At 42.8% G+C, this 27091-nt stretch overlaps 1 protein-coding gene across 4 annotated transcripts in view; it reads right to left on the minus strand.

Annotated features, from left to right (window-relative positions):
- Positions 1–27091, minus strand: part of PPM1H (protein phosphatase, Mg2+/Mn2+ dependent 1H) — a 132682-nt gene that overhangs the window by 38006 nt on the left and 67585 nt on the right. For all 4 annotated transcript variants that reach the window (XM_035544250.2, XM_035544252.2, XM_035544251.2 and 1 more), the window contains exons 3-5: positions 24078–24422; positions 16742–16854; positions 1927–2011 (exon numbers count right to left, since the gene is read on the minus strand). In XM_035544250.2, the coding sequence (XP_035400143.1) occupies positions 1927–2011; positions 16742–16854; positions 24078–24422 (543 nt within the window). The remainder of the gene's footprint in view (positions 1–1926; positions 2012–16741; positions 16855–24077; positions 24423–27091) is intronic.

Consider the following 27091-nt stretch of genomic DNA (forward strand, 5'->3'; position numbering starts at 1 on the left):
ATAGGCTGCTGCCATTCAGGAGCCTGCCTGCTGTAAATTCATACCCTCCATCTGCCTTCACAGTAACCTCCCTGCATAGACAAGCCCTGAGCAGAATGGTATCTCTGCATTTAGCAAGTAAAATATTTATGCTAAAACGATTAAGCAACTTTCTTCCAATTGTTCAGCAAGAACAGTGCAATTTGTTTGGAATGGGGAAACTCAGCCTTAACTGCAAATAAGAAAATAAATTCAAAGCAAGTCACTTTCGGGTAGGAACAACAAGAGATACAGAGAGTAGAACAACAGGAGAGTAAGGGGACAGCCCAAGGTGAGTAAGGGGAGTCCTTTGGGGTGTAATCAATGGGACAGATGCAAGAGCGGAATGTAACATTACTATGGAGTGTAATGTTTACGCCAACCTTGCAAGGAATTGGCGGTCGATTTTTTTAAACACTAGAGTATAAATGTTACTAACAGAATGCTGTGTTTGAAATTATCTCTGATTTTGTTTCACGCTCTTGCTGCCTTGCATGTATTTTCTTTGAACATGATGCCCATAGTCCTGGCATATTTGTTACATATAGAAACAAAATAAACAAACAAAGGTAAAAAAAAAAAAATCCAAAGGAAACAGCAGAAATGCTTTTCAGATCAGCTGCTGTTTTCAATATAAGCCAGAAAGGACATCAAAAGAGAAAAAGACTCCTTGTAGGCAATGTTTTATCTCGTATTTCTTACAGAAGCACCAGACTTCCTAGATACTAAAGATACCTTTTATTTTAAAGGCAAACAAATTATTTTACATGTAACTGGAGTGTAAATATTTATTAGGCCTCTTTTCCATTTGGCTTACTGAATATGAATACTCCCAAAGTAGCACTTCCTCTGAAATTTTCAGCTTCAAGCCAGTGAATCTGACTAAAAACTAAACATGATGGTTGTAGAAACATCTACAATTTTCTTTAAAATCTTCCACCACCATCTTCAACTGCTGGCATTTTGTCTAGTCTCAAACTACAGTGCTCGGGCCAGGTTGAAGATAGAAGATACCTGAAGAACAGGGAATGCCACCAGCCTTGGCCTGTCCACCTTGCTTCAGACAAAGCTAATAGTGAGCCTGCCTTGGCTTAGGCTTGAATTTCTAGGAGGTAAAAGCAGGAGACCAGAGGAAGCAGAAAAGAAATCTCTTGGACACGTTAGGAATGGCATTTTGATAAACAGCCAACCAACTTCAACCAAATGATCTGACTGTCAATGAAACACTTGAAAAGCAACAGGATTGTCTGCACAGAAAACAACATGCAGTTTGACTTATGCTGACTTGGTGTATAAAGAGTCCTGCATCCCCTCGGGTAGTCGCCCTGTCACAGCTTTATGGGTGCTCCTACATTACACAAAACTTGTCTTTCTTCACCCATCCTATGCTGCAGCTACTAACACCCGCTGAGATCACCTCTACGTTGGACTTCTTTACTTGAGCTGGTTCTATTGGCATACTATTAGAGCAAATGAATAAAACCCTGCAATACTGTCCACATGTGTGCATAGAGCACTCTGTGGTATCTTATCCTGTCACAAAGTAAACACTGGGATGTACTGAAATACCTCTGTGGCTTGTTAGCTGTGTGTCTGAGCTCTCATTATCCAGCACCAACGAGCTGCTTAAGGTCGGCAGCTGCACAAGGCACATAAGCACAGCCGTGCCAACCGATGGCCTCTACAAAAGAGGTAAGACTTCTTTCACCAGGATTTGCGTTGTCAGGCTTTTCTGCACATTTACTGATGGCTAAAACACATATACATGCATAGTCAACCACTAGTGTTCAGCGGATGTGTGGTCCTCCACTGAGCCTCAGTAACTCAGCTGCATGTTTCTGAACCTCAGACATTCCTGGGGCAATGCTCAGCAGCAGCAGCACCTGATTTGGTTCTCCAGTCTCTTACCAGATACTGAAGTCGCTGGCGTTCAGTCTCTGGAGTGAATTCTGAAGACATTGGAATGACTTCACCATTTCGGATTATTATAGCCCTGTAGGAGTAATAAAGCATCATTAGCAGAAGGAGGGGAAAAATGTAAAAACACACAGAAAACCACGAGGTAGGGTCAGACTCTTATTGCCTTCAGAGACACAATAAAATAAAGCCATTTCTTTTCTACCGAAGTTCTCAACAGACAGAGTAACAATTCCTGCCATGCATCCTTTAGGCTGGATAACAAAGTATATTTGTATATGCCAAGTTCATTTCAGAGCACACAAAAACATCCAAGCAACAAAGGCAAGAGTTATTTTAGTTGATGTCTACAGGGTATCCTTATTAGTGAAATGCAGACACCCAGAGGAGATGCTGCAGAATCACTGATTGCAGAACAACTCTTTGCAGGTTTTAATCCCAGCTGGGGCTGACACTGTCTGAAGCACTGGCTTCAAATGACTCATGCGAGCACTTTCCAATTATTGATTGGTCATATGTCATGTCAGAACATTTCTTCTCCAACAGCAAATGGAAATGGAAAAGCAAATCCAGTTTAACAGAAATTTAACTAGCTACCTGCCAAAAGCAGACAGGTAATGGAATGATTATAGATCAGTGGGGAGATTTCACATGTACTTCTGCAAATGGCAGAGAACAAATGCTCTCAAACACCTGTCTCTTGCCTTTTACTCTGCTTTGTTGCAAGCAAAACATGGCCTGGTCCTTCCCTGGTGTAATTCCACTAGCTGAAACACAGTTAAGAGAAGGTAAAATTTATGCAGTGTTCCTCCTGCATTTATTGGTCATATATTGACTCACAAAATTGTATTGCTTTATCTATTATTTGGACAGTTCTGTAAGTACAGTAATGCTTGGTGCTTTCAAACAGCTGGATGAACCCTCTATCATCCCAAAGATTTTAATACCTGATTTGGAGCTGTTTCTCAACCATCAGTTGATTAATTCAGTGTTTGGGTAATAGCAGCATGTCTCTTGAATTCGCACAGAATTTGCTGTGGATTAAGCAAGTAACTGGCACTCGGATTGTAGTTTCTACATGTTTTCTTTTATCTCCTTTGTGTGCTCTTTTAGTCTTGTTGATGTGATATTTACATGCTAGCTTAATTCTCTTGATAATTTGATCAATTTGCTGGTATTGCTTCATGCCAGGTATTCTGACGGCATTGCAATCCACCCAAGGAATATGGTAGGCGCACAAACACTAAAAACTTAACCTCTAAAGTCAAAACATAGGCATCTTGAGAAAACCAGCTCTGATACAAAATAGCTTTGCAAAATCAGTGGCACTGCATAATTTTCCAAGTGCCACGGGTATAATATTGGACTAACATAGACTCTGAATGATCACCTAATATTGCTACTATGCAAATGGTAGGAGCATTACCACAGAGGAAAGGCACTGCTCACATTTCTAGAGATTCACGTGGCAAAGAACATACAGGTACAGGACTGAGCTGCACTGGCAGAGGTGGGAAAAGGCTCCAGTGCTGAGGGGAAAACAGCTCTGCTTTGATAGGTAACAAATTTACAGCTCCTGGACTTGCAGCACTCCCTTGCAAATGATCATTTTGCAAATTAGAGGTGGCAAGAGCATAAACCCACACTCTGCAGGATCCCACTGGCCCTCCACTGCTACAATTAAAAACAACGTTGCATGGTTGAAACAGGGCAGACAGGGTGGTTGTAACTCATTAATTTATTTAGAGAAATTTGTGCAGAATTTTTGATGGAAATCCCTCTTTATGGAATCTGAATGCATTACAGGCTTACAAAAATGTCAGTTTGAAGGTTTGCTGATTTTTTTTCTACTTTAACAGCACACTTGGATTTCTGAGACAGTCCTTTAAAATTGAATAAAGACCACCACCGCAATGACATCTTTGCTTTTATTTTTGCAGTTCTTAAGGTATTCAGGTGTGAACCAGGCTCATTTAACCAACGACAGTGGCATGTTTCATAGGTAATTTGACTCACTTGAGTAAGCTCAACTTGGAGGGACTGTGGGTTTAGTACAGAGTTAAGTACTCTGGCAATAGCCTAGGCTGGACTGATCAAAGGAGCTGATCAGATACAAACCCAATTTTACACACTAGTTTAAGAGAGTCATAAGGAATCTCTTGATCCTGTGCTTGTCTGAAAGAGCTAGAATAGAAACACACAGTGACCTAACTGCTAGTGTGTCAAGCTAATTTTTAAATTATCCTTTGCTTCCCCTTTAATCACCATTTCACAGGAAATCCATATTTTAAAGACCACTGAAGTCTGGGGTTCAGCTTTTTCTTTGTGCACACTGACATACTTCCTATACATGCTGATGGCTATCATTCTCACTTCTATGGGTAGAATTGGGCCCTGAGGGACCAACATTATATAAAAGGCAATTCAGAGGTGAGTGGGTCAACCTTTCATGGCTCAACTTATTTTCACTAGAAATTGCAGCCACCTGGGACAAAAAAGTACAACCCGGCACCGAAAACCTTTGCAGGGGGAAACAAAGCAATGATGTTGATACGTGATTAAACAGAGACTCGGTTTTATGTTTTTCATTAATGCTTTCAGCAGTTAGATTTTATTCAACTCGAAAGTTACAGCTGCTCATAAGAGTCAAGTGATTTGATCTGAGGAGTTAGCCCCAGATATTAGCAATGGGAGGGACGCAGACGCACACATACAGGTCGCTGCTCTGAATTCAGCTCTGCTGGGCTCGTTATCCTGTTAGCAGTCTCGTTAACTTTCCACATCAGCTGCTTAGTAGTTTCCTGACAGCGAGGGATATTTCTGACCGTCTACATGACAAAAATGGACATATTTGTTGGCAGCCTCACCGGAGAGGCCGGGTGTGAAAGCCTGGCCCGGGAGCTGCTGCACTCGGTGGGATTTTTCCCTGTGATTTAAGAGGTGCCGAATCAGTCCCTAATTGGGCTCGGAGACCGAAGTGCCCTTCCAGTGACCTGGCAATGACGGAGCTGGAGCAGTGAGGCTGCCAAGTGCAGTCTGAAGGCTTTTCCCATGGAGCAGCCTCCAGAGCCCCACATCAGCACCACGGAGGGAGCCTGGTGTCGAGAGCAGCCCAAGAGCTGCTTTTGAACACCCACTCTATGTAGCTCTGCAGAACAATTAGTTTTGGCTTTACGCTTCCTAATGGACCAACAAGCAACATCGTGTTACTTGGACATTGCTGCTACTGCCACGCACGAAAGATGCATGCGTGTCATGAAATAGTGCTCTGCAAGCATTTAGCTCCCTGTGCGTCGTGGAAGTACGAGCGTATTATTTTATACCAGAATAAAGCTGCCCTATTAAACTGTCAAAAATAGCGATGTAGGAAGCCAGAAAACTTGAAGAGATGCAGTGCTCAGGGAGCATCTGATTCTGCCATGTTTAATGGTGACATTTTAATTTCAACCACACTGGTGAAACACATTATAGCACGGCCACAGGGCGAGCCTGCCAAAGGAAGCCGGATGATTCATGTTTGTAGGGAACAAGCATGTCAACAGTAACAAAATATTCTTTGATGACAAGGTTACTTCAGCACTATACCAATCATTAATTTATATCAGCAATGAAGAAGTAATAAAAAAAAAAAAGCACAATAGTGTTTTTTTGGCAGCAGAGGAGGTCAGGAGTCGCAGATCTGCAGCCCTAGGTGCACTGCCCTCCAAGCTCTGTGGCTCTGGCACCTTCTCCATGTAGCATCATCTCAGGGGGAGAAAAGGGAAACTGTTCTTAACGGCCTCCATGTCTTCACGGCTCATGTCAAGCACTTTTTGATCATTTCTAAAAACTAGGGATTTCACCAAGTCCCCTCCCCTCTTTTGAATTTAGCTACTTAATGCCCAGCGCAGGGCACCACCCGCACGGACTGCAGGACTGCACTTGCCCTGGCATTTCATGGACACGTGCACCACACAAAAAAAGAAAGTACATTCACCAGTTTGGAATTGGTAAATATTCACAGGAAACAGGAAAACATTGGGGAAAAAATCAGCCAAAGTAGTCTAAAGTGGAAGAAACAATCTGACTTTGTATCTCTTTCCTGGCCAATTCACTTTGAGGATTTTCTGATTTGGAAAACGCCTGCCCTTAACAAAGATGTGGAGCAAACGATGTGCCCGTGCTTCAGTGTGTGAGATGGGGCTGACAGTCACGGCGAAGTCTGCAGCAGGCTACATCCACCAAGTCTCACACACATGAAAAGAAACATTATGAGCTTAAAAGGCTGCATACAAATCTGCAAAAAATGTTACATTTATCTTTAGATTGATATAGCTACATAGTCCATGGTGCACAAGTAAATAATATTCTGAGTATCTCAGCATCTTAGGTATTTACTTATTTTCTATATTCAGATTTGATACTTTAAAACAATAAGTGGTGCTTTAGTATATAACCCACTTTGAAAATAGGTGGTGAGTGAAAACAAGCAGAGAGTAAAAATCTGCCAGTGTGCTGTAGTGGAGCTTTCACACTCAAGATATAGCAACAACACACTAGCCCAGGGAAAATGTCAATACAACAATTACTTTTGCATTTTTAATATGGATAAAACAGCCACCCCTCCTTCAAGCAAGCAGAGTTGGTTGTTTTTTTCCTTTTTTTTCTCCCTTTCTTTTGTGAAGAACACAATCAGCTGAGAATTGCACAGCATCCTTTCTGCGTTTCTTATGAGAAACAAACAGAGGGAAACTCATACATTTTAGAGGAAGCTATTGTTGGTTACTCTCACTTAATCATACAGAGAAAGAAACACTTTAGTGAACAAGGTCAAAAGTGTAATTTCACTGCTGTCATGGGCCCATTGGGATTCTGGTGCTCAAAACAAAGAGGCATCTCCTACTGTTAGGAGTATTCAGGGGATGCCCTGATTCCATTACACACTTTTCCAGCCAAAAATGATTTGAAACGCAACATTAAACTGCACATTCCTACAACCAAGGATAAAAATCTGGTAAAGGTGACAAAGAGAGACCATTTGGAAAACCCTTTTTGACAGTGTATATCAATTCCGAGCCACAGGGAGGATGTATCTGTTTTGTCAAAAGGTGTTAAGCATTGTGGATTCGGTACAGACGAAGCAGAAGTGTCTGACCTGTCTGGAGAGGTATTAGAAATGTGTCAATGGAAAAGAAAGAGGGATTAAACTGACAGAAAGAATAAGGCAGGGTTTTATTACATTCAAAGACGGAACCAAGCAGTAGATTTTAATTAGGTGTGTCACAAAATAGCTGAGGAAAACAAAATATAAATCCTAGAACTGTGGAATTGGTCTAGGTGGGTGCTTGTTAACTATGTTAACTAAATGCACGCATTTAAAGAAGCCGAGGAAGCACAATGCTACTGCCTGGTGAGCTTCAAACTGGTTCCATTTATTTATGTTTTCTTAATTGCTACAAAATGAAAGAGGAGTGATGATAAAAAGATTCAGCATAATGCTCACCTCCTCTATAAATTAAGTACTGGAACTTCACCGTTATGAACAACGATTATGATTACTGCTGAGTTTTAAGACCTTCAGCCCTCGCACCTTGGTTTCACTTACTACTAACTGGATCACTCTCCTTAGTCCCATGCAGGATCATTTTCCCATGTTTACTTAGAAACCAGGTGAACAAATACTTCATTGCATTGGCCATAATCATGGAACTATAGTGCAAAGCCTTTAAACGATTTCCTTAATTTTATGAATTAAGTCAGGCTGGGGATAGCGACACAAGCCATTATACAATGTTTAGCTGGCATTAAAACAGGTCCCAGTGATGACATATCCATCACCATAAAACCCAGAGGTGAAAGCAGCAACCCTCAGCAACACGAACAGCAAAACACGCAGCTGCCTCCCACCTGTGATCCCCAAGGTACGTTTCATATATGCCTCGCTCCTACTTTGCATCTCTACCAAAAAAAAAAAAAAAGCCACAAAATGGGGAAGGGGTACAACTACTAAATTTGCCTCTGTCCTTAGTTTCGATCTACTGCCCCAGAGTCCTGCCACCCTGCTTTCTTCACATTTCTCAGTGTGAACATCAGGCTGTCCACAGCCCCCTCAAGCCAATAATACAAGGTGCAAGAACTTAGGGGCTGCACAAGGGCAGGGTTAAAATAATTTCCTACACCAGTGTCCTTTGGCATTCCCTGCAGGAACCATGAAGAACCCTCCCAGGCTTTCGGGAAGGCCCTGGAGGGCCATGACCCCTCCTAGCAGCTGGGGTGGCCACCTCAGGGGCACTGGTGTCCAGCACACCCGTGCTCCGGGAGGATGCCAGTGCTGGGCTACAACGGGTATTGCATCCAAGGGCCCCTCTTCATTTCCTTGCACCAGGACTGAGCCAGCTGTGCTGCACCACCTTGGGGTGCTACAGGCATCTCCTCTTGCTTTTGCAAGAAACATGGGAATAAGTTATAAAATTCAGTTTCTGTAAGAAACCTCGGGAGTCATCTTTCAGAGGCATCGTAACAGCAAGCAAGCTGTTCCTGTAGCATGTTTGTAGGGCTTTATGTTGTTTCCAGTTACCTGACTCATTGTATTTACATTTCTAATGCTTATTTGGAGATTCCTGTGAAGAAGGAAAAATGAGGAATTTTTCTGGGAAAAATGAGGGTGCTGATACACTCTACAGCCACTATTTTGGTGGTCTGATTTAATAAATAATTGTATTATTTTTAATAAAGGATCATGACTGGGCAGGTAGAAGCTATTTCTCAAAGCAGGATAATATTCATAGCTTTCCATGGAAGTGTTTACTCCTCATTTATATCAGCAGCCGAGCCAGTCAGCATCTTCCTTACTGCCACTAAGAGCAATAAAAATCTGAATTTTTAGAGCTCTCCCATTCCATCTTGTGTATTCAGCTAACTTAGTAAGCAGTTAAAGGGACTTCCTACACCCGGCAGCCTCCCTCTGCCCCACATACTGCATCCAACAGTGAGAGGCACTTGGCCGTCACCAGCACTGTTACTAAACTTCTTCAGTTGTTTCTGCATAACTGCTCACTCTCTGGTTTTAAATTAAATATAACACTGGACTTTCAGGCTGTCCACAGAGGAGACAGCCTGGAGAAGACATACTGCCTGGTGATTTTTGACCCCTGGAGCTCAGAGACTCTTTGGCGGGATGTACCTCCGTTCCTAGGAGATTCTCCCTTAAATTCCCTGCTCTACTTTAGGTCCTCACGTGGACTGCTTCTCTGAGCCAGTCTAAGTATGGAGTTGTTATTATTAGCAGTTGGCTAATTATTAGCAGTCAGCTTTATTAACAGTGTTTCATTTTAAGGGCTAATTACACTTTTTTTTAGTACTCCTCCCATCAGTAATGTGATGGTATTGGCTATCTGTATGTGATTTTTTTCCTTTATTTATTTATTTTTGTTCATAGGGAAAGTAACTTTTACTATTGAAATATCCACCGGTGGTGCCTTTGTATGTCTACCTATCCACATTTACCTTGTACTATTTGCTACTCCAGTACCAGTAGCATGACCCCAAAAGCCAGCTAACTGCACTAAAACATTCTGTAATGAATTGCATGTACTTTCCTGTCGCTTCACATCTGAACGCACTGATCTTCCAGCAGCCAGGAAGCCATCACGAGCCAGTTTGCAGGGAGAGGACACTGCTAGCCCACAAAAACTGCCTGCCAATGGTTCCAGCATGCTTACATTGGAGATTTGCTGCCCTCATGGGATTCATCTTGCCTGTGACGATTTCAGCGTATTCTTCATCTGAACACCACCAAGTCCAGGGTCGCAGTGATGATAACACCACCACATTTCTGCACTGGCTGAACGTGCCACCCATTACTCGGGTCATGCCAGGGAGATGAGCAAAGCAGCGCAGTCACATCTCTGTGACCAGCTCTGAGTCTCGGGACCGGCATCTGTGGAATCGAAGTCTGTTTCTCTGCTGTCCAGGATATCACATTCATCTCCAGGACGAGTTACTATGGCAACTAAACCTGGGCTTAGGGATGAAGGCATCGCTGTGCAAGCCAGTGCTTGCTTTGCCAGTAATATGGCTGGGATACAGCTGACCACAGAAGACGGAAGAAGTGCAGGGTTTTTTTGCCTGCTGTTCAGCGATTTACCATTGAGGATGTCAGAATGATTTTTGCCCCTAAAGCATTACATCTACTTTGATTTCAGCTTTTCTGCTTTCTTAACTTAGCAGCAGAACCTTCCAACACATTTCAGACCCCAGGAGACCAAGCAAGCCTCGGGTGCTCCCCCTGGCTTCCCTCCTGAGGTATGGATGGAAACTAGGGATGGAAGGTGTCCAGCCTGCTTGGCATGCCTTGGTGCAGGCCCTGTAACACTGCAAGCAATAACCCACTGGTCTCTCTCAGGTCAACTAAAAAGGCACAGATTAGAAACACATTTCTGAGCTCACCTCTGTGCACTGCGACGTATGGATTCTGCTGTACTCCTTACATCACAAGCTGCCTGGACTCAAGATCACAGGCTCTTTATGCATCAGCATGGTACCAGTAAAAGAGTGGTTAAAATTACGCCTTAGCACCCTTTGCTCATCTTGCCTCAGAAATTATAAACTCTACAGGCTACACGCACAAAATACACGTGAGGATATTACACTGTGAATTTTGTCCTTGATGAGTGCTTATATGCACCAATAAAACAGCAACGGTTTTTTGTTTGTTTTTTTGTCTGGCTTGGTTAGTTGTTGTTTGCTGTTGTTGTTTTGTTTTTCAAAAGGCTGAAAAAAACAAGGAGGATGACAATTTATAGAATTCATTGCTCCCGGAAACTAATACCAACGAACTGTGGCTTTGCAGCTTACTGAGAGAATTTGAATAGCAAAAATTTCTGTTCTTCCTCATAATCTGAAATGTAAAGACTTCATGGATAGAAAATCCATGTGTGTGATAGAAAATCCTTTGTGGTTAGGACCGAAGACTTGACTGAACGTACCACACATAGAAAGTGTTTACAATGGCTGCAACACCTGCTAGATTGCCATAGACATTGCTAAGGCATACTCTCTCCCAGAAAAAACAAGAGTTTGGAGAAGAGGCAGGACTTTTTTTTTTTTTTTGTCGTCTTCAAAAGCCTATGAACGCTGACTGCCAAAGTAATCATTTCTGCCAAGTCAGTGCTGGATAGCATGTGCCAGTGCTTTGGAACTCGTCATCCACTGCGTCGTTAGAAAACGCTCTCTCCCGTCACTGCACTTTGAGTGCAACAACTTATTTCTGATCCAACACTTTTTCTCCACACCTTTGATAAAGTGTTTCCTGAAGTGCCTCCAAAAGCTTCACCCAACACAAAATTCTGCACGATGATCTGAGGTCACCGCTATTCCTGTGAATCCTGTGCTCTTACTTCTCCTTGGAAGGAGGCCAAGTGGCAGAAGGGAAGCAGAAGTGTTTGGAAGCCTGACTTGCAGGCCCTGCAGAAAGGAAGAGAAGCTGGGGAAACAGCGAGATGCGACTTGGCCGTATCTTCTGGGTCTGACTAAGATGTCACGCTCTTTTCCAGCATTTTCTGCTAGGCAGCAGAATCAGACTTCTCCACCTACCAAACTGCAGTCAGTGAAGGAGAATGTGCGTGGGAGAGGCTCTCTTTGTTTTGAATCCAGTCCCTCTTTGCTTCACAGCCTCCTGAGCAAACCAAGCAGAGGTTGTCTGTTGCCCTGGGAAGACTAAACACTTATTATTTTTGAGTGATTCCGCCAAAGAATTAATTATCACCTAAAAAGAGGAAGTGCATGCAGCTTGGCCAAAACATGGTCTGTAGGTGATGCTCTTGCCTCGGAGGAGGCACCACTTGAAGATTTGAAGCAATGAGAATTTTCAAAGGTGGAGGAAGTGTCACCACGGATTGTGTGGTCCCAGGGCAAAAGAACCCTGTGCATGGCTCAGATTTGCAGTTCCTCTTGTCTCACTTTTAGAGGGAGACAGGAATAAGAATGCTGCTCCAAATACTGCAGATTGAAGAAGGGCAGTAACTGAGTTAGTCTTTCCTCCAGGGACCTCTAAGGCGAAACACAATCATTGTTTATGCAGACACAGATGTAAGGAGAGTTTAAACAGACAACTTAAAAAAAAAAAAAAAAAAAGGAAAAATACACACAATTTAGATTAGAAAATGGCTAGTTAAGAAAAATCTGAAAATTAAAGTTTCTTAAAAGATACTGTAAATCAAAGACAAAAGCAAACCAACTCTACAATAATAATATACTAGAACATTGCTTGGCTTCCACCCTTAAATAATGTTAGAACTTCTGGCAAAAATCATCCTGCTGAACTGCCTTGAGGAAGAGGTCAAATAACATGAACCACAAAAATGGGTCAGAATCTTCAGTTCTGATTTCTCAAAAATTCTAGTTAAGCTACAGTGTCACCCAACAAATATATTGCTGCTTCCATACTTCGCTCATTTACTTCATAAAACCACGATTCCCCAAATTTTACCCCCTTCAACGAGAACTGCTTATGAGAGAAGCAGCTAACAAACATCATGACACGGAAGAAGCATAAATGTAGTGAGATTCAACACAAGCAGTAAATCTGGAAAGAATGGAAACAGTAAACAGTAGAATTCCACTTTCGATTTACTATTATAGTGCACTGTGACAAGTCAGTGTTAAATACACATCTGGGCAACAATGAAATTGCTTAACCTGCAGCCACATGGAAATGCCACAAAACCATCTATTCAGTAAGCTCCTATCATTTAGCTATCCCAAATGCCTTAGCATTAGATCTACAATTGCAAAAAGGAAGAGAAAATATATTCTGGATATGAGGATACATGTTGAAACAGAGGGTGAATATACCCTGAAAGATGAGCACAGGGAGCAAAAAGCAAGGAAGAAAGAAAATTATTTAAAAAAAAAAAAAAGAAAAAAAGAAAGAAAATAGAAGGAAAAAAAAAGCTGGTGAAGTAGAGCAGAAAATCCAGTGATCCTGCAAGTCTATGAAGCCTCCGAAACATCAGGCTCTTTGCTTTGATGCCATCTTACGCCAATAAATCAAAAAAGCCCAAGAACTCATTTGCAGATTTAGCGAGTGTTTCAGGGCCTATGGAAAAGTCAAATCAACTTGTGATGTTCTGCATCTTATATAATGATAAAAGCACTGCCTACCTAAGTGGCTCCAAACACAGCACAAAATGGCAGCGCCTGCAGTCGCTGAGCAGCTCCTTAGCCAGACAACATGAAAGCCGAAAGAATGCTTGTGCCAAAGATAGTTAATATGATCATATCGCATTAGAGCCATTGGAGTGATATTGGGCAAATGTTATGTTGCGTGAGGCTATACAGTAATGGGCAGTAATCAGTAAAAACATTTTAAGCCCTTGTTTTACTACTGCTTCATCACTAGCTATAAAACAACATACTAATAAAGAACATAAAACTAAAAAGAACCGAGATTAACAAGGCGTGTTATGGCAGTTTAGAAGTAAAAGTCACTTTAGCAATATAAAACTGAACAATACTACTTAAAAGGATGAGTAGAGATTTACTACTCATTATTAAAAATAAAAAATAAAAAATCAGCTATTCAGAGAGTCCACAGCATATATATCAAATTGGTAAGCAAAGTACCAATGCTCACTAGAAAGGCACTATAGATTGGATAGCTAACTACAGCACTGTCAGTCCCTGTCTAAACAACCTTGCATGGACAATGTTAACCATTGAGAGGTGGAAAGAGAGAGGGAGGCATTAAAAAGCTTTGGCCAATATTCAGACATAAATTTTGACTGTACAAGTAGGTATATTTATAGCAGAGTTCAAGAATGATCAGCAAGTCATTAGAGAATGAAAGTGGCTCCCTCCAAGTTGTTTTTATCAGGCTCTGAAGACATCACCTCATTTTTAGTAGGGTTCTGGTATCATGTGCAGTTAACATATAATTATTACAGAACTGTGATTGCGTCGTTAGCAGAAGTTTAATTATATCATTGACATTAGTGATGCCATAACATCAAGCTCAACAATAGTTCATAACAAAACGTACAATTAGCACAATTTTTCTCCCTTTTACACCAACCAAAAGTGTTCAGCTTGGAGAAGCCTAATAGTCCCTACAGAAGTGAGCTAGGGCTGAACCTGAAAGGATTGCTGGCTGGTAATTTAGTAATATGGTAATTAAAGTCTTTTCATGATGTAATTACACATCAGCTACAAAAGGACAGCTGCTATACAACAGTGCCAGGGTACGTGGCATGAAATGATTAGATTTGAGAAGCTTTAGTGGTTAAACTGAATACCACAGACATAAGTCTTAGGTATAGCTGGCACCACATAGCACATTATTATTCAGGTCTCACACTTGGTGTTTCCTTAGTCTCATTGTGATAGTAACAGTTTGTTGTATGTACCTTGGTCCTGTGACAGCAGAAGCTGTTCAAAACCCACCTTTATAAACTTCTGCTGTTTCGAAATTGCCTGGAATTAGAAGACCAAACCCTCTTCTGGGCAGAAGCGGTACAAATGAGGTTTGCGTATACTCAAAATGTTCATTTCTCACCCCTGCAGCATGAAATCTCCTCTCATAGACTAGTCTGTTGGAAACGTAGCTTGATTTATTTGCAGTTGTTTTTTTCTTCCAGTGTGGGAGTGGAGAAGGTAGGAGAATGAGGACTGAGAAGAGGCACAAATAAATAGGTGAACTCAAAGAAACTGAAACTCCACTGAAGAACGGAGGGTTTTGGCATGTAGTTCCAAAAGCAAAAAGCACAAAGTCCCCTGTTTGGGGAAAAAAAAACAAAACCCACTCTTCTCCTCAAGAGTATATAAACATTTTGTTTAGTAGTTTCCTCATAATATTTATCGCTGCCCTCATTTGTATCTGTACAAAATACAAAGTTGACCACGCAAGGCATGAGACAGCAAAAATGCACATATTTTTCCACTAACAAGAATAAGAGCTTGGCTGCAGACTGGGCTCTTAAAAATACAATAATGCACTGTGCACTCTGGCAGTAGGCAGACAAGCTCAGAACTGCTTTTCTAATCCTAAAATGTAATTTCAGAGATGATAAGCAACTTGGATGTTTCACAGACAACTGCAAACTCTCTTTCTGAAGCATGGGAAGTAGTGGGAAAGATCAACCAGTCTCCTACGTTTTAAACCTTTTATTGAATATATGTTCTTCACCTAGGAAAATCTACAAACAGGCCCATTTGAAAATGACACTGGAACCACCTCAAGATGACCATCAATAGGAGTTTCTTCCCATGAGTACCAGGAGGTAAGAAAGGAACTGAGACTGTTCTCAGGGAGCGGAGGAAGAACCCTGGGGAACTGGAAGCAGCCAATCATTTAAGAATCAAGACCTCAGCTACTCAGAAGCAGGCCAGTTTTATACCACACAGTTAAGAGACAATACAGCAATTCAGCTAACTCGATGGAAGAGACTCAACTTTACTTCAATGGACAGAAGCATAGGAAAACATGATTATTTTTAATTTAATGGAAGAGAGCTAAAATGTAGTGCAGCTAATGGTTCTGATGAGCGGATAGGTGGTCTACTCAAATGTGTCTGCAGCCACCCTCTGTGAGGACTCATTTGCCGTTTGATGGGAAAAGGAGATTCAAATTTGGCACTTGTCAGGAGGAACTTGTTGAGCAATTTACAATTTTATTCAGCAAATTCATCATATTAAGAACAATCACCAACAAGGAAAGAATACCAACTTTATGCACAATGGATTTGTCTCACCTCCGACACATTTTAAAGCAGCCAGAGGCAATAAAAAACATATTTAGTTTGTTACAGAACACTTTGCTCTTGAGTGTTGTCTCTGTAAACACATGGCTGTACACAGAAAAAGCATGAACTGTCAGCACTCAAAACTCAAAAAACATGAATGCGTTACTGTAGCAGTCTTCATCGGAAGACATGACTCAGTACCTGCACAGACTTTAGTTATTCAGCTGCTAACTAGCTGGACCCAACTGCAGACTGTGTCCTGTGGAGAACTACTCTCCCTGGCCTGCTTGTGGAGAGTGCTGCCAGAAGAAATATGTGAAGGTCTGAAGTCTTGCAAGAACAGTCATTCTCTCTCTCTGGCAGTGGTATGGCCACAGAGCAATAGAGAGGGAAAGTATGCTTCTTGTTTTAGCTGAGTTAGAAGACAAAGCAGCAGCTTTTCATTCACGAGATTTAAAGCATCCAACACATAACTAAAACAAAGCGACAACTCTTGAACTACAGCATTCAGTTCTGAGAAATGGGCGAGTACACAAGTCAGAAGAGGCTATGGTAAAAAAACAGTGATAGCCCCTCTCCCTCCCCTCCTCTTCCACTGAAGGACTAGAAGCTATTTGTTTACAGGTGACTACCGTCAATTATATCAAAATCTTGATACATGAGATAGTGTCAGGTAGTTTGCTGAGGCTAGGCCTATGGACAGGGGCCACCAGACTTCCTATCGAACCAGTCAGCCCCACCAGCTGTTCCAGATGCAGCCCCCTTGTCAGTGTTCAACACACAATTCTAGTACACGTCCAACATCTGTTTCAATGGCTCTTTAGTGACTTTCTACTTCCCTGCAGCCATCACCTCATTCAGAAACAATAACAAGGAACTGAAAGAGTCAACCTACCTGAGTGCATCCACCACTCAGTTAGATACTGGAAGCCTGTCGCTGCCTTTCGCATTAATTTTTGGGAGAACTGTCAAGAGTCCAGCCAAAAAACAGAATCCCCCTTGTGATAGCAGTTGCCACTAAAGAAATCAGTAATGCCAGATCTTGGGAGTTTGGAGGTGAAAGCTGGGGAGACACCACACTCACTTACCTGCTATCACCAGCATTTGCCACGTACAGCTTCCCCAATAAATACACCACCACAAGGGCTGTGCAGCCACCAGAAATATTATACACGGTCCTCTCTCGTTCTATTTGCAAATCCTATGGGAGAAGAGAAGAAAAACGTATAAAGAGAGCACTGCAATTAATGATGAAGACTCCTCTAAAAAATTACAGTCTTCCTTAAACTGCAAGTCCCACTGGCTTTCTTTATGGTTACAGCTTTGGCCACATGCTCAGGGAAAAGAATGAGAAGTCTTGGACTACCTACTACTTATGATACAAAGCTGAGAAAATATCAGGACAGGAGATTGTAAAACATCACACATCAAGGAATAAATGGCAAGGCTGAGGGATGCAAGAGATTTTGCTATGGAAAAAACACAATGGAGGCAAAGATAAATGTAACTTCACAACAGGTACCTGGTGGTATAATTGGAGAGCACTTTACATAGACAGCAAATAATTAATGAGACCTAGCTCTGACATGAATAACTACCTGCTCTCCAAACAGGAGGCTAGGGTTGTGGAGCGTACACCTTTACAAACAGCAGCAAGACACATTCATGCCACTGAGCTACCCTTCAGAAAGGGTACCCACAGAAGGGTGGGATGCTAAACTTGTGAAGGGAAACAAACAAAAGGTCAATAAAACAGCATTTACTGAAAATACCAGGCATTCACAGACTTGCAGGATGAACCATAGTATTTAAGGCTGTGTCTTATTTCACCACTATTATGAGTCCCTGGAAAGATTTAATTTATGCACATGCATGGGTGCAAACGTAGGGAGGTAAGTACCTACCCAAGTAGTTTTTCCTGTGTTTAACTTCCAACTGATTCTGAGTTTAATAAATTATATACATTCATACATATAATATATATATTATATTAATAGATGTGGAGGGCACAAGTCACACCTGTCTCTGACAGTCAGTCAAGCCCAGGAATATGCATTATCCCAAGAAAGACTGGAGATTGCGGAAAAAAACAGGTAAACTAGCTACTTCCCAGTGCTCCGTGAATCTTAAACAAAAATTGAATTGTATGCCAATGAACTCATTCTGCTGCCCCTTAGTTTGTCTTGTGGTAATAACCCAATGTGTTACAAGCTACCCTCCTCTCCCAAGTCCAGAATCAAACCCCATTTCAAACTGGTCTTTCTCTGTGATACTAGATTCAAACAGGGATCATCATTTAACGTGGCTGTTGCAAATACTGGCAGATCTTTCCAGCTAAACCCTGCCTACTTGTATGCATTTTTTATTATGAATATATTTGCCTCTGTGTGTGCTCTACTTCATTTTCATATTTGCACTGAGCAACAAACAGCTCAAATTGTCCACGCCTTGGGGTATGGGATTTAGAGCTTTATTTCAGAGCTAAATTTATCCAAAGAAAAGCACCACAACAAATGCTCGCCATGACAGCTGCAATTTGATTGAAAACCTGCAGCGCCAAAGCAGGCTGGGACCACTCTTTGTTTCCTACAAATTTCCGGAGAGGGAGGTGACCGGGGGCAGTGGCGGGGATGCTCGGCAGTGCTCGGCTGCTGTCCCGAGCGAGCTGGGCAGGGAGGGCTCCCATTTCTAATAGCGCCTGTCACAAATAATGCTATTCCTGGCGTGCAGGCAGCCCGATCCCATTTGTGCCATGGGGCGGGTGGCGGGGACAGCAAGAGATGTGCAGCGCTGCCCGACGAGGCCATCCTCCGCTGCGCAAGGGAACTGCACACTGCTTTCCTGCGGACAGCGGGTTTGCTGCAGATCTTGCAAGTCCATTCAAGGATGGATTGTTGTGGGGGGAAAGCTGTTGTTACTGAGTTGTTTGTTTGTTTTTTTTTGGTGGTGAGGACCAGGAGGAAAACACCTCAAAGCTAAAATCAAATCTTGCAGCACCTTTGGTCACAGACATGGGCTGCTTGCAAATGCCACTTTATCTAATCTTGCCATAGAGAAGCTGATTTTTCCTTCCCGTGGTTCCTATATATTTTTAAATTAAGCTGAAAAGAACAGTTCAAAGGAAGCAGATGTTTCTAACCATCAAAATAATTTAAACTTACAAATACTACAGTGGATTTTCCAGGCACTGCCAGGAATTTTAAAATACCTTCATCTCTGCTGCTCAGGGTATCCTTTGAGACCTTGAAACAAAGTACAATTCCTCACCTGGCTTCAGCCCTGTCACACGTACACTTCACAAGTGCTAGAATACCTAAATTAAAATTTATTTCTTTCAATAAGCAGAACTCAGAAGCATTTATTATGGGAGAGAATATGGATAATCCTTAGGGCCTCATTCGCAGAGTTCCCTTGACTTAAACTAGATCTGTGTACTGAAGGTGAAGGTTTCCTACATATCAACAAAATTTGAGGGAAAAAGGTAAAACTAAATAAAGCCCACAACTGCCACTAACTCATTCTGATGTAGAGACATTGGCTTTTAATGAAATACTTTATAACAGTGCTTCTTGGAAAGTAGTGCAGCACAAAGAGGGGCAGAAACTCAAGAACCCCCTGAAGCCTTTAGAGGTGTAAAGGGGCTCATTCCAGACAAAGCCCAAGTACATACAAAGCTCTCCTGATTCCCCACCTGGAGAAAGATTTCAGAGCAACTTTTTTTCTTTTTTTTTTTTTCACCTCCCCTCTTTTCTGGAGGATGCAACTTATCTCTCTCTACACAGCAATCTGCTTGCTGGGGAAGAGGTGAGCAAAACTGAGCTGAATCAACTGATGCCTCGTTCAGTCCAAGGGGCAACACATGGCACACTCTCAGACCCCGATGGAGCTGAGAAACTTCACTCACCAAGTAGAAAATGGATGTGAAGTGCCTGCTGGCAAACAAAGGATGAAGAAATAGAGGGCTCATTAGCAGCTGGGACAACACCTCTCTTTTAGCTGTGAAATTGTTTAAAATAAAGAGATTTCTGTAGCCTGTGTTCAAAAGGCAATCATTTAGTGCCAAGGAAGCAGGTAACTTAATCTGTGCTCTGCTCCCCTTTTTAGGGAGGGGAGCAGGTAGGAGCAGGGTGCCCCCATGGTTGCCTCACACCTGGCCCCCCCAAGTGATGGCACACAGGGGAGGACGGAGCCAAACCTGCAGAGGACACTGAAGTGCTGCGAGGCATGTTTCCAGAGCAGGTGATGAAGAACTGTGGTCACTGCTCCACTGACTACAGAAGCAGCCTGAGGACGTAGTGTGAGCCCTGGGACAGACCATCACCGCTGCCTGGACCACTCAGGGGGTCATCCTAAGCGAAGGTGTGTCCTCAGCATGCTACAGCTCAGAGCCGAGCTTCCCAGAGCAAAAGCACTGGTTCGTCATGCTACTTAACAATCTCTTCCAAAAAAAAAGGAGGAAGGTTACGCCATGAAGCCTGTATCATTTGCTCAGTCAGAGGCTCACGGCGGCTTGCTCGTGCCACCTCGTGGAGACCTGGTGGAGGGGCTCGGGTGTCTCTGCGAGCACAATGTGGGCCGGTGGTCTGGGGGTGCTGCGGGACCCCACCTTCTCCTTCGCCCTTCTTCCAGCAGCATGTGTTGGACACAGCTGATGCAGGCTCGCACATGCAGGCTGCTGGCATGCTGCGGGGGCGAGGGGAGAGGGTAAGAAAGCTGCAAATGTGGTGGTACAGAAAGCAAGTGCCAGCCGCATCTGGTGCCAAATTAAATTTGGCATCTTGAAAACAGAGGTAGGTAAACTCACCAAATCGCAGCACCAGCATTTCAGCTAGTCATTACACTGCAATAACTACTAACGAAACTGCTTGTCATCTACATACATCCTCACTGTAGGCCCTCTGGGACATTTATCTTGCTATGACAGCAAGGAGCTTTACTCCCTGTGCAAAGGCTATAAGGTGTCTGTTAAAAGATAAAAATAAAAACAAAAGACCACATTTCAGAGGGCAAAAAATCAAAATTAACTCCTTAAATTGCTTTATCTCTGTCAACAAGGCGCCAAAATGCCTGTAGCACTGCTGCAAGCTTCCTTACTTCTATTTCCTATTTCTATGTGGCGATTTAACCAGAGGATTTTTTTCCAAAAGAAAACCATACAACATATGCTGCTCTCAAGATTGGTGCCATTTTCATTTGAAGCATTTTGTAAAAGCATCTGTCTACATTTCGTGTGAGTCAAAGGAATTTCAATGAAGAAGAAAAAGCATGGACTTGGAAGCATGGACACAGAAAAAGAATGGACGCAAACATATACCTTCCGATAAATAATGCAGCCCAGTTCTGTGCCATTTTTTCCTGTCCAAAATTAAATAGGGTTCAGTGTGGAATACGTGCCTTCTCTCACAAGACTAAAATAGATAAAAAATTGCAGTCATACATACAAGGTTAAGTTCAGGGAAGGGATTATAGTTTGATGCTTCTATCTAGAACTGAAGAGCACTTGCAAGTACCCTCCTGGTTCCTAAAACTGAATCTCTAAATGCACATCTCAACACCCAAGAGATGAAATTACAGGATTTGATTTACTACACCTTCAGAACTTGAGCTAATTTATTTCCATTTAACTGAAGTAACTGTGGTCACTGACAGTTAGTGACACTGAGAATTATCATTATTATTATTACTATTTTAAACAGGACAGTAAATTATCAGAGAACACCTCACAGCAACTTGCTAAACTCAGTTTCAACACAGAGAACACTATCTAGAAGTACTTCAAAGAGTGGAAATCTTAATTGCTTAAATTTCCAAGTTAGGCGATGACTTAGCATGTAGCAGCTTCCTACAGTGCTTTGGTGCACGCAGCTGTAAGACGAGCACTGTCCAAAAGAAAATCACACCTGACAAAGGAAAATAATTTTTAAAAGCCATTTGATAGGAATAAATTGCATTTTGTTTGTCACTCAAGGCCGAAACAGGGAGAGCTTAACTAGAATTCAAAAGGACGTTGGGGAAAAAAGTAACGGCACGCAGAAAAAATCTCCCAGGAAAAGGGGACAAAACCCTCATTAAATAAACCTGTCAGGCTAGACTGTTACTTAATAAAAAAATAAAAATAAAAAGGAACCAGATCTACCCAGCATTTTCACCGGGTTCAAAGGGTTCCTTTGCAGTGCTAGGTCTTTCAGGAAACAACACCAAGAGGTCTGCCTACGTGTCCAGGAACATGAGCTTTCCCCAAGTGCCAGGTAAAATGATACACCCTGCTGGCACTGAACCCTTGGAAATGATGCAAGTCTCCACTGTGCTGAACTAATTCAACAACATCCACGATGTTCCAAGACAAAACAGGACCAGATAAACAATGTACTGTGGAGGAGAGGCCCAAAGCCTTCATCCAAAGCCTGCTAGGAGTATAAACTAGCAGAAAGTTAGAGAGAAGTGGGATTAAGACAAATCATTGCAGGCACAGCTGAGACTCAGGAGTACTGACCGTATGAACTGCTCCCCTACACAGACATTTGTGCAAAAGAAAATGGTCCTTTGCCTAAACCAATTATGATCACAAGACACCACCTAGAGTTTAAAGTAGATATAATTATCTAATGCTTTTCTTAGTCTGACTTTTTAATAAGGCTTCCTTTTAAAGTAAAAGATCATGCCAGGATTGTATTGCATTGTGATAGCCACAGCTGGAGTCAAAGTAAAAGTGGGAATTAAGGTACCTGACCTGTAGCATATGACCAAAGGCAAAGGGAGGAAAACGAGAAACTCTGGACTTCAGTTTAGAAAAAGGGAGGACAGATTACTATGGTCTGTACATGGAATACCCAGCCATCACATCTGTAATAAGTTATCCAGGGTTTCTACATTTCTACTGTACTACAGCTTTTCCACTGCTCGAGGAAAAATGCTGTAAGAAAAATCCCTGGCCACACACTAGGGTAGCATCATCTCTTCCCTCCTTTCTCAACAAAGAAGGGAGCAAGCTAGTCCCTCTTTCTGAAGGGGACATGCTAAACTGGCAGGAGATTTTCACATCTTCTGCTTTCCTTTCAGCTAGCAGAAACTTAGCCCAGTAGCTGCAGTGCGCTCATCTGCTCACATGCCCCACACTGTTTGACACCTGAACTTTGGCTGTGGGTCTTACTCCTGCACACACCCACCTAAAAGTTGGATGATGCTGTCGAGACCCAGTTGGTGGATGTGTTTCCCTGCACATCCTTGGGAAAAAAGGGCAATCCAGCAAGATAACTGCTATTCAGAATTCAAAGTGAAACACCACTTTGTAGTAACAACTGCAGTCACTAATTAGATGCATGTACTAAACAAAATTCACATATGTCAGGAAAAGCTATGATTGAATCCTGCCTTTGTACTTCTTTACAGACAACAAACAAAACCTCTGGGAAATGCTCATTAGTTCAAAAACCTTCTGCTCAAAAAAGAGGCAGAGAGAGAGGGAGAGAGAGAAAGAAGACATCTCCCAAGACCTTATCCCACGTGTACTTGCTGGCAGACCAAGCCTCTACTCTGCCTGACAGGAATTATTTTTAAGACCATGAAGAACTGAAGGGGGAAGTGCATAGCAGTTGTATCAATTACAAAAGCTCAAAGAGAAAACACAGCCTTCCATGGGGAAATTGGAGGATATTCTGTTTGCACAGGGTCATGATTTCTTCTCAGATATCCTTGCTGTAGACAAGCCAAAGTGGGTGGTAAGAACATACTTCATGCCCCACTCACCCACTCCCAACCAACATCACCCAAGAACTGCAGGCACTCTCCCCACAGACACTGCCTTATGAGCAACCCCAGTGAACTGCAGGTCATCAGATCAAGGAAGCTGGCTTTCATCCATGTCCTTGATGTGATTTTAGGACTCATTTTTGTGCAGTTGTGGGCGATAAAAACAAATGTCTTCAGTGCAAGGGATGCTGAGGTGCCTTCGCTGCTGCTCCCATAGGGCAATGAGGCTTTCCAAGGCGCATGTCCATATGTGTAGTCTGATGGCAATGGCCAATTCTGAATGTGCTACTATGAGGCAGTGCTAATTTTTAAGATTAAAAAGAAAAAAAAAAAGAAGAAAAGATGAAAGAAAGAACAACGAACTTCTCTGAGTCTCTCTAGCAGAGTAAACCACTAACGATGTGGTCATGGCGCTACCTGGGATTTAGGATGTTCCTCCTGTTTGACTGCTAGCAAGCCTGGAAGCAGCTTTGACAAAGGGAGATAAACAGTTCCCTGCCTCACAGAGACATAACAGCTAAACTCTTGAAGCTCTTAAATACCATCTATGTATGGACAGAATTATTTAAGTAAGGAAGAAAAAGTGAAAAAAAATCCCTTAAAGTTCATTTCGTCCAGGCCATGTGGCTCACTGATGTATGCAATGAGAACTTCAAAACCCAAAGACGCACGTACCATTTCCTTGAATGCACTTTCTATAGCCCCAATAACCAGGCACTCATGTGGGATCTTCTTCTCGGTGAAGAAGCGTGTTGGAGGGGTGCTGGGTGAGCCCGGGGCCCCCACGCCGCCACGCAGGGAGGCTGCCCGTGTCAGTGTCCTGCTGTTGGTGGCCGGGTTGTCAGGCTCCTCTCCCAGGCAGGTGGGGGGGAGGATGGCCGTGTTCCTCAGGATGTCCACGATCTCCTGCAGCTGTTCCAGGATATGGTGCTGCAGCAGTTTGGAAGCGACCACCGCTGCTCCTGACCCAGCATGTCCATCGAACAGGGACCAGTAGTACAGGCTGATCCCATCTGTGTCCTGGGGAGATGGGAGGGGAAAAAAAGAAAGGAAAAGAGACAGTTACCGTCATGCAACCACAAGCGAGGTAAGTGACGGAGCAGCCAGTGGCACAGCTGCAGCAGGTAAAACACAGGTCACTTCCCTAGAAGCGATCTTTCTACTGAAAAGGAAATAATCCAGTGTGTTAGTACAACTCTTGCAGGGAAGAGACATGTATTTTTGCCTATTTTTTAACCTTCGCAAAAAATACTAACAAAAAGGTTGAGCTTGCAATCTTTTTGTACCTTACAGTCATCACGGAATGCCTTGACAAACACAGCTACCTCTGTGAGACTGCCTTCATCTCCTAACGACTGTGTAGAGGAGAAGTATTGGAGAGTCACATCTTTGATATGTGACGTACCACTGTGCCTAGCTAGTGCCATGGTGTGACCCCTACCTCCGTGACTGGCAGGTAAGGCCCACCCATGCTGACAGAGGGGACAGCTCAGGCTTTTCCTGTCTGTGTCAGGATTGGATCCAGCACAGAGGTCCTCAAGGATGGTGGATGCAACTAGGTCCAGCTGCACTCTTCCTGTACTAGCATACACATTCACTGCCTAAATATTCCCAGTCCCCCAAAAAGTTTCTTGTACGGTAGTGGAGTTACACGTCCCCTGATCAGAAGAGCTATGGCAAGTGTTTCAGGATGGCTCTCAGCATAATAGCACACTTTTAGATCTCACATCTTACCTCAGTTCCTAGCAGGCTGGTCAACACAGTTGTTCTCACACAGGCAGAGAAAGTATCTAAAAAAGTAATTTTTTCTATACATTATTAAGAATAAGGTATATGTGGTAATGTAATATATTTGTTCAGCAGTTTTTGATCAACGATATGATTCTAAAATATTTCTTCACTTCTGCTCTACACAGTCTCCTTCTGATGGGTATAAGTCATCTCCGCTCTTGCTCTGATTTGAACATAAACCACGTTCTCGTGGTGGTGTTCAGTATCACTAAGAAAGGGCCCATTAACCCAGGCCTCAAGGTAGACCAAGTTCTCAGCAGCACAAGCTCAGATCTGCCTGAAAAAGCACTAAGGAGTCATACCCTAGATAACCCCAACTCTTCTGGAAAATTCACCTCAACATCCTCAGTGAAATGTTTAAGGACTAACAATACCTGTCTTTGCATGATAGCATATTTGGCAGCAGCCTCAGGAAAGAATATTTCCAGTCTCTTTCCCCCTCTGTTTCTTCTTAATCCTGCACCTTTTCCCAGCTTTACTGAAAAAAACTGTTCGTGGGGCTGCCTTGCAAGCCAGAAGGGAGTGGGCTAATAAAGATTTTGAAATAAATGATTTTGCAAGGGACATGAATCAGGCAATTCTGTTGCAAAACACCAAATACTACGAAAGCATAACCTGTATCTCAAAGCAGTCAAATAACTTCAAAATTATGTCTGAACTTTGTGCTAACTATGGTCTAATTTAGGATCACAGACATCCTAGCAATAGCTCCACAGCTAAAATGCGTATTTATTTCATTCACCCAAAACTGCTCCCTTACACAGCAGATCAGCATATGGTCTAGACACCACCTGAATCCTGTCACCCCATGTGCCCAAAGCACTGCTTATTTCAAAGTTGTGCACAGGGTTGTGAACCACAGCTCCTTTTACTTTTTGCTGTTCCAGCAGCTCCACAAAGGTGCCAAACACTGGCAGTAGGGCAGAGAAAACAGGTTGGATCACGAACGCCATAAACTATCATTCACAAATCCAAAAGTAAATATTCATTGCTGACCTGAGTTACAAAATCTGAAACTTAATGCAAAATGTCTCCTTCGGCAACATGTATTTAGGCAAACACTACAAGTTCATGCTGTTCAAAGTTGTGGAAAAATTGCCTAAGGTGACTTGAAAATTAAACCGACATTCATGTTTTAATGAAAAGGTACAGCACTGAAGAAGCTTCCAGGGTGCAGTGTAGCTGTGCTAACAAAATGTTCCCTAGGCTCCCAGCCTTAGATGCTATTGCACCGGGGGAACCTGGTGTGCTGACTCTAAGGAACAGCACGGAGTGTGGAGCGGTGTGGAGACACCGCGGCTGGGCTCTGTGACCAGGTGGGGACTCGATTGTTCTTGTGCACACCGAGACCGATCAGCTGCACGTTTGCTGCCCTGAGCCAACCACCTGCCATGGTTTTGGACAAAATGCTGTACTCTAGTGAACTTTGCTCGTTATAATATCATTATAATGCCAAAACACACCTCCATCCCAAAAGCCACCCACCTCCAAGGTGCGACCACCCCTCATGGAGCACACGCTCCGAATTTCTCGCAGCCTATTACTTTAAACAAAAGCCAGAAAACTGCACCAATCGTATCCAAGACATGCATGACTAGAGTCACACAAGCTCCACCTAAAAGACAGAAAATAATATAAATTGGCTTAAGAGAGACGCAATGTGAGGGAAGATATCATCGTGACTTCTGGGATCAGTCGACAGGCTGGACCTCTCTTCCTCCCTCCCCACTGGGACACCTCTGGGTAAGATCTGAACACTTGGTCACACCAAGTCCTGCCCCATACATATCTCTAACTCTATTTGAAATAGAAATATTTTACCTTCCACCTAGAGGATTTGAATTTTGATAGTGCCCCCCACCCCAAACAATTTCTATCAGAAACCTACAATTAAGAGC

Source organism: Cygnus atratus, chromosome 1 (genome assembly GCF_013377495.2).
Source record: "Cygnus atratus isolate AKBS03 ecotype Queensland, Australia chromosome 1, CAtr_DNAZoo_HiC_assembly, whole genome shotgun sequence".
Lineage (NCBI taxonomy): Eukaryota > Metazoa > Chordata > Aves > Anseriformes > Anatidae > Cygnus > Cygnus atratus.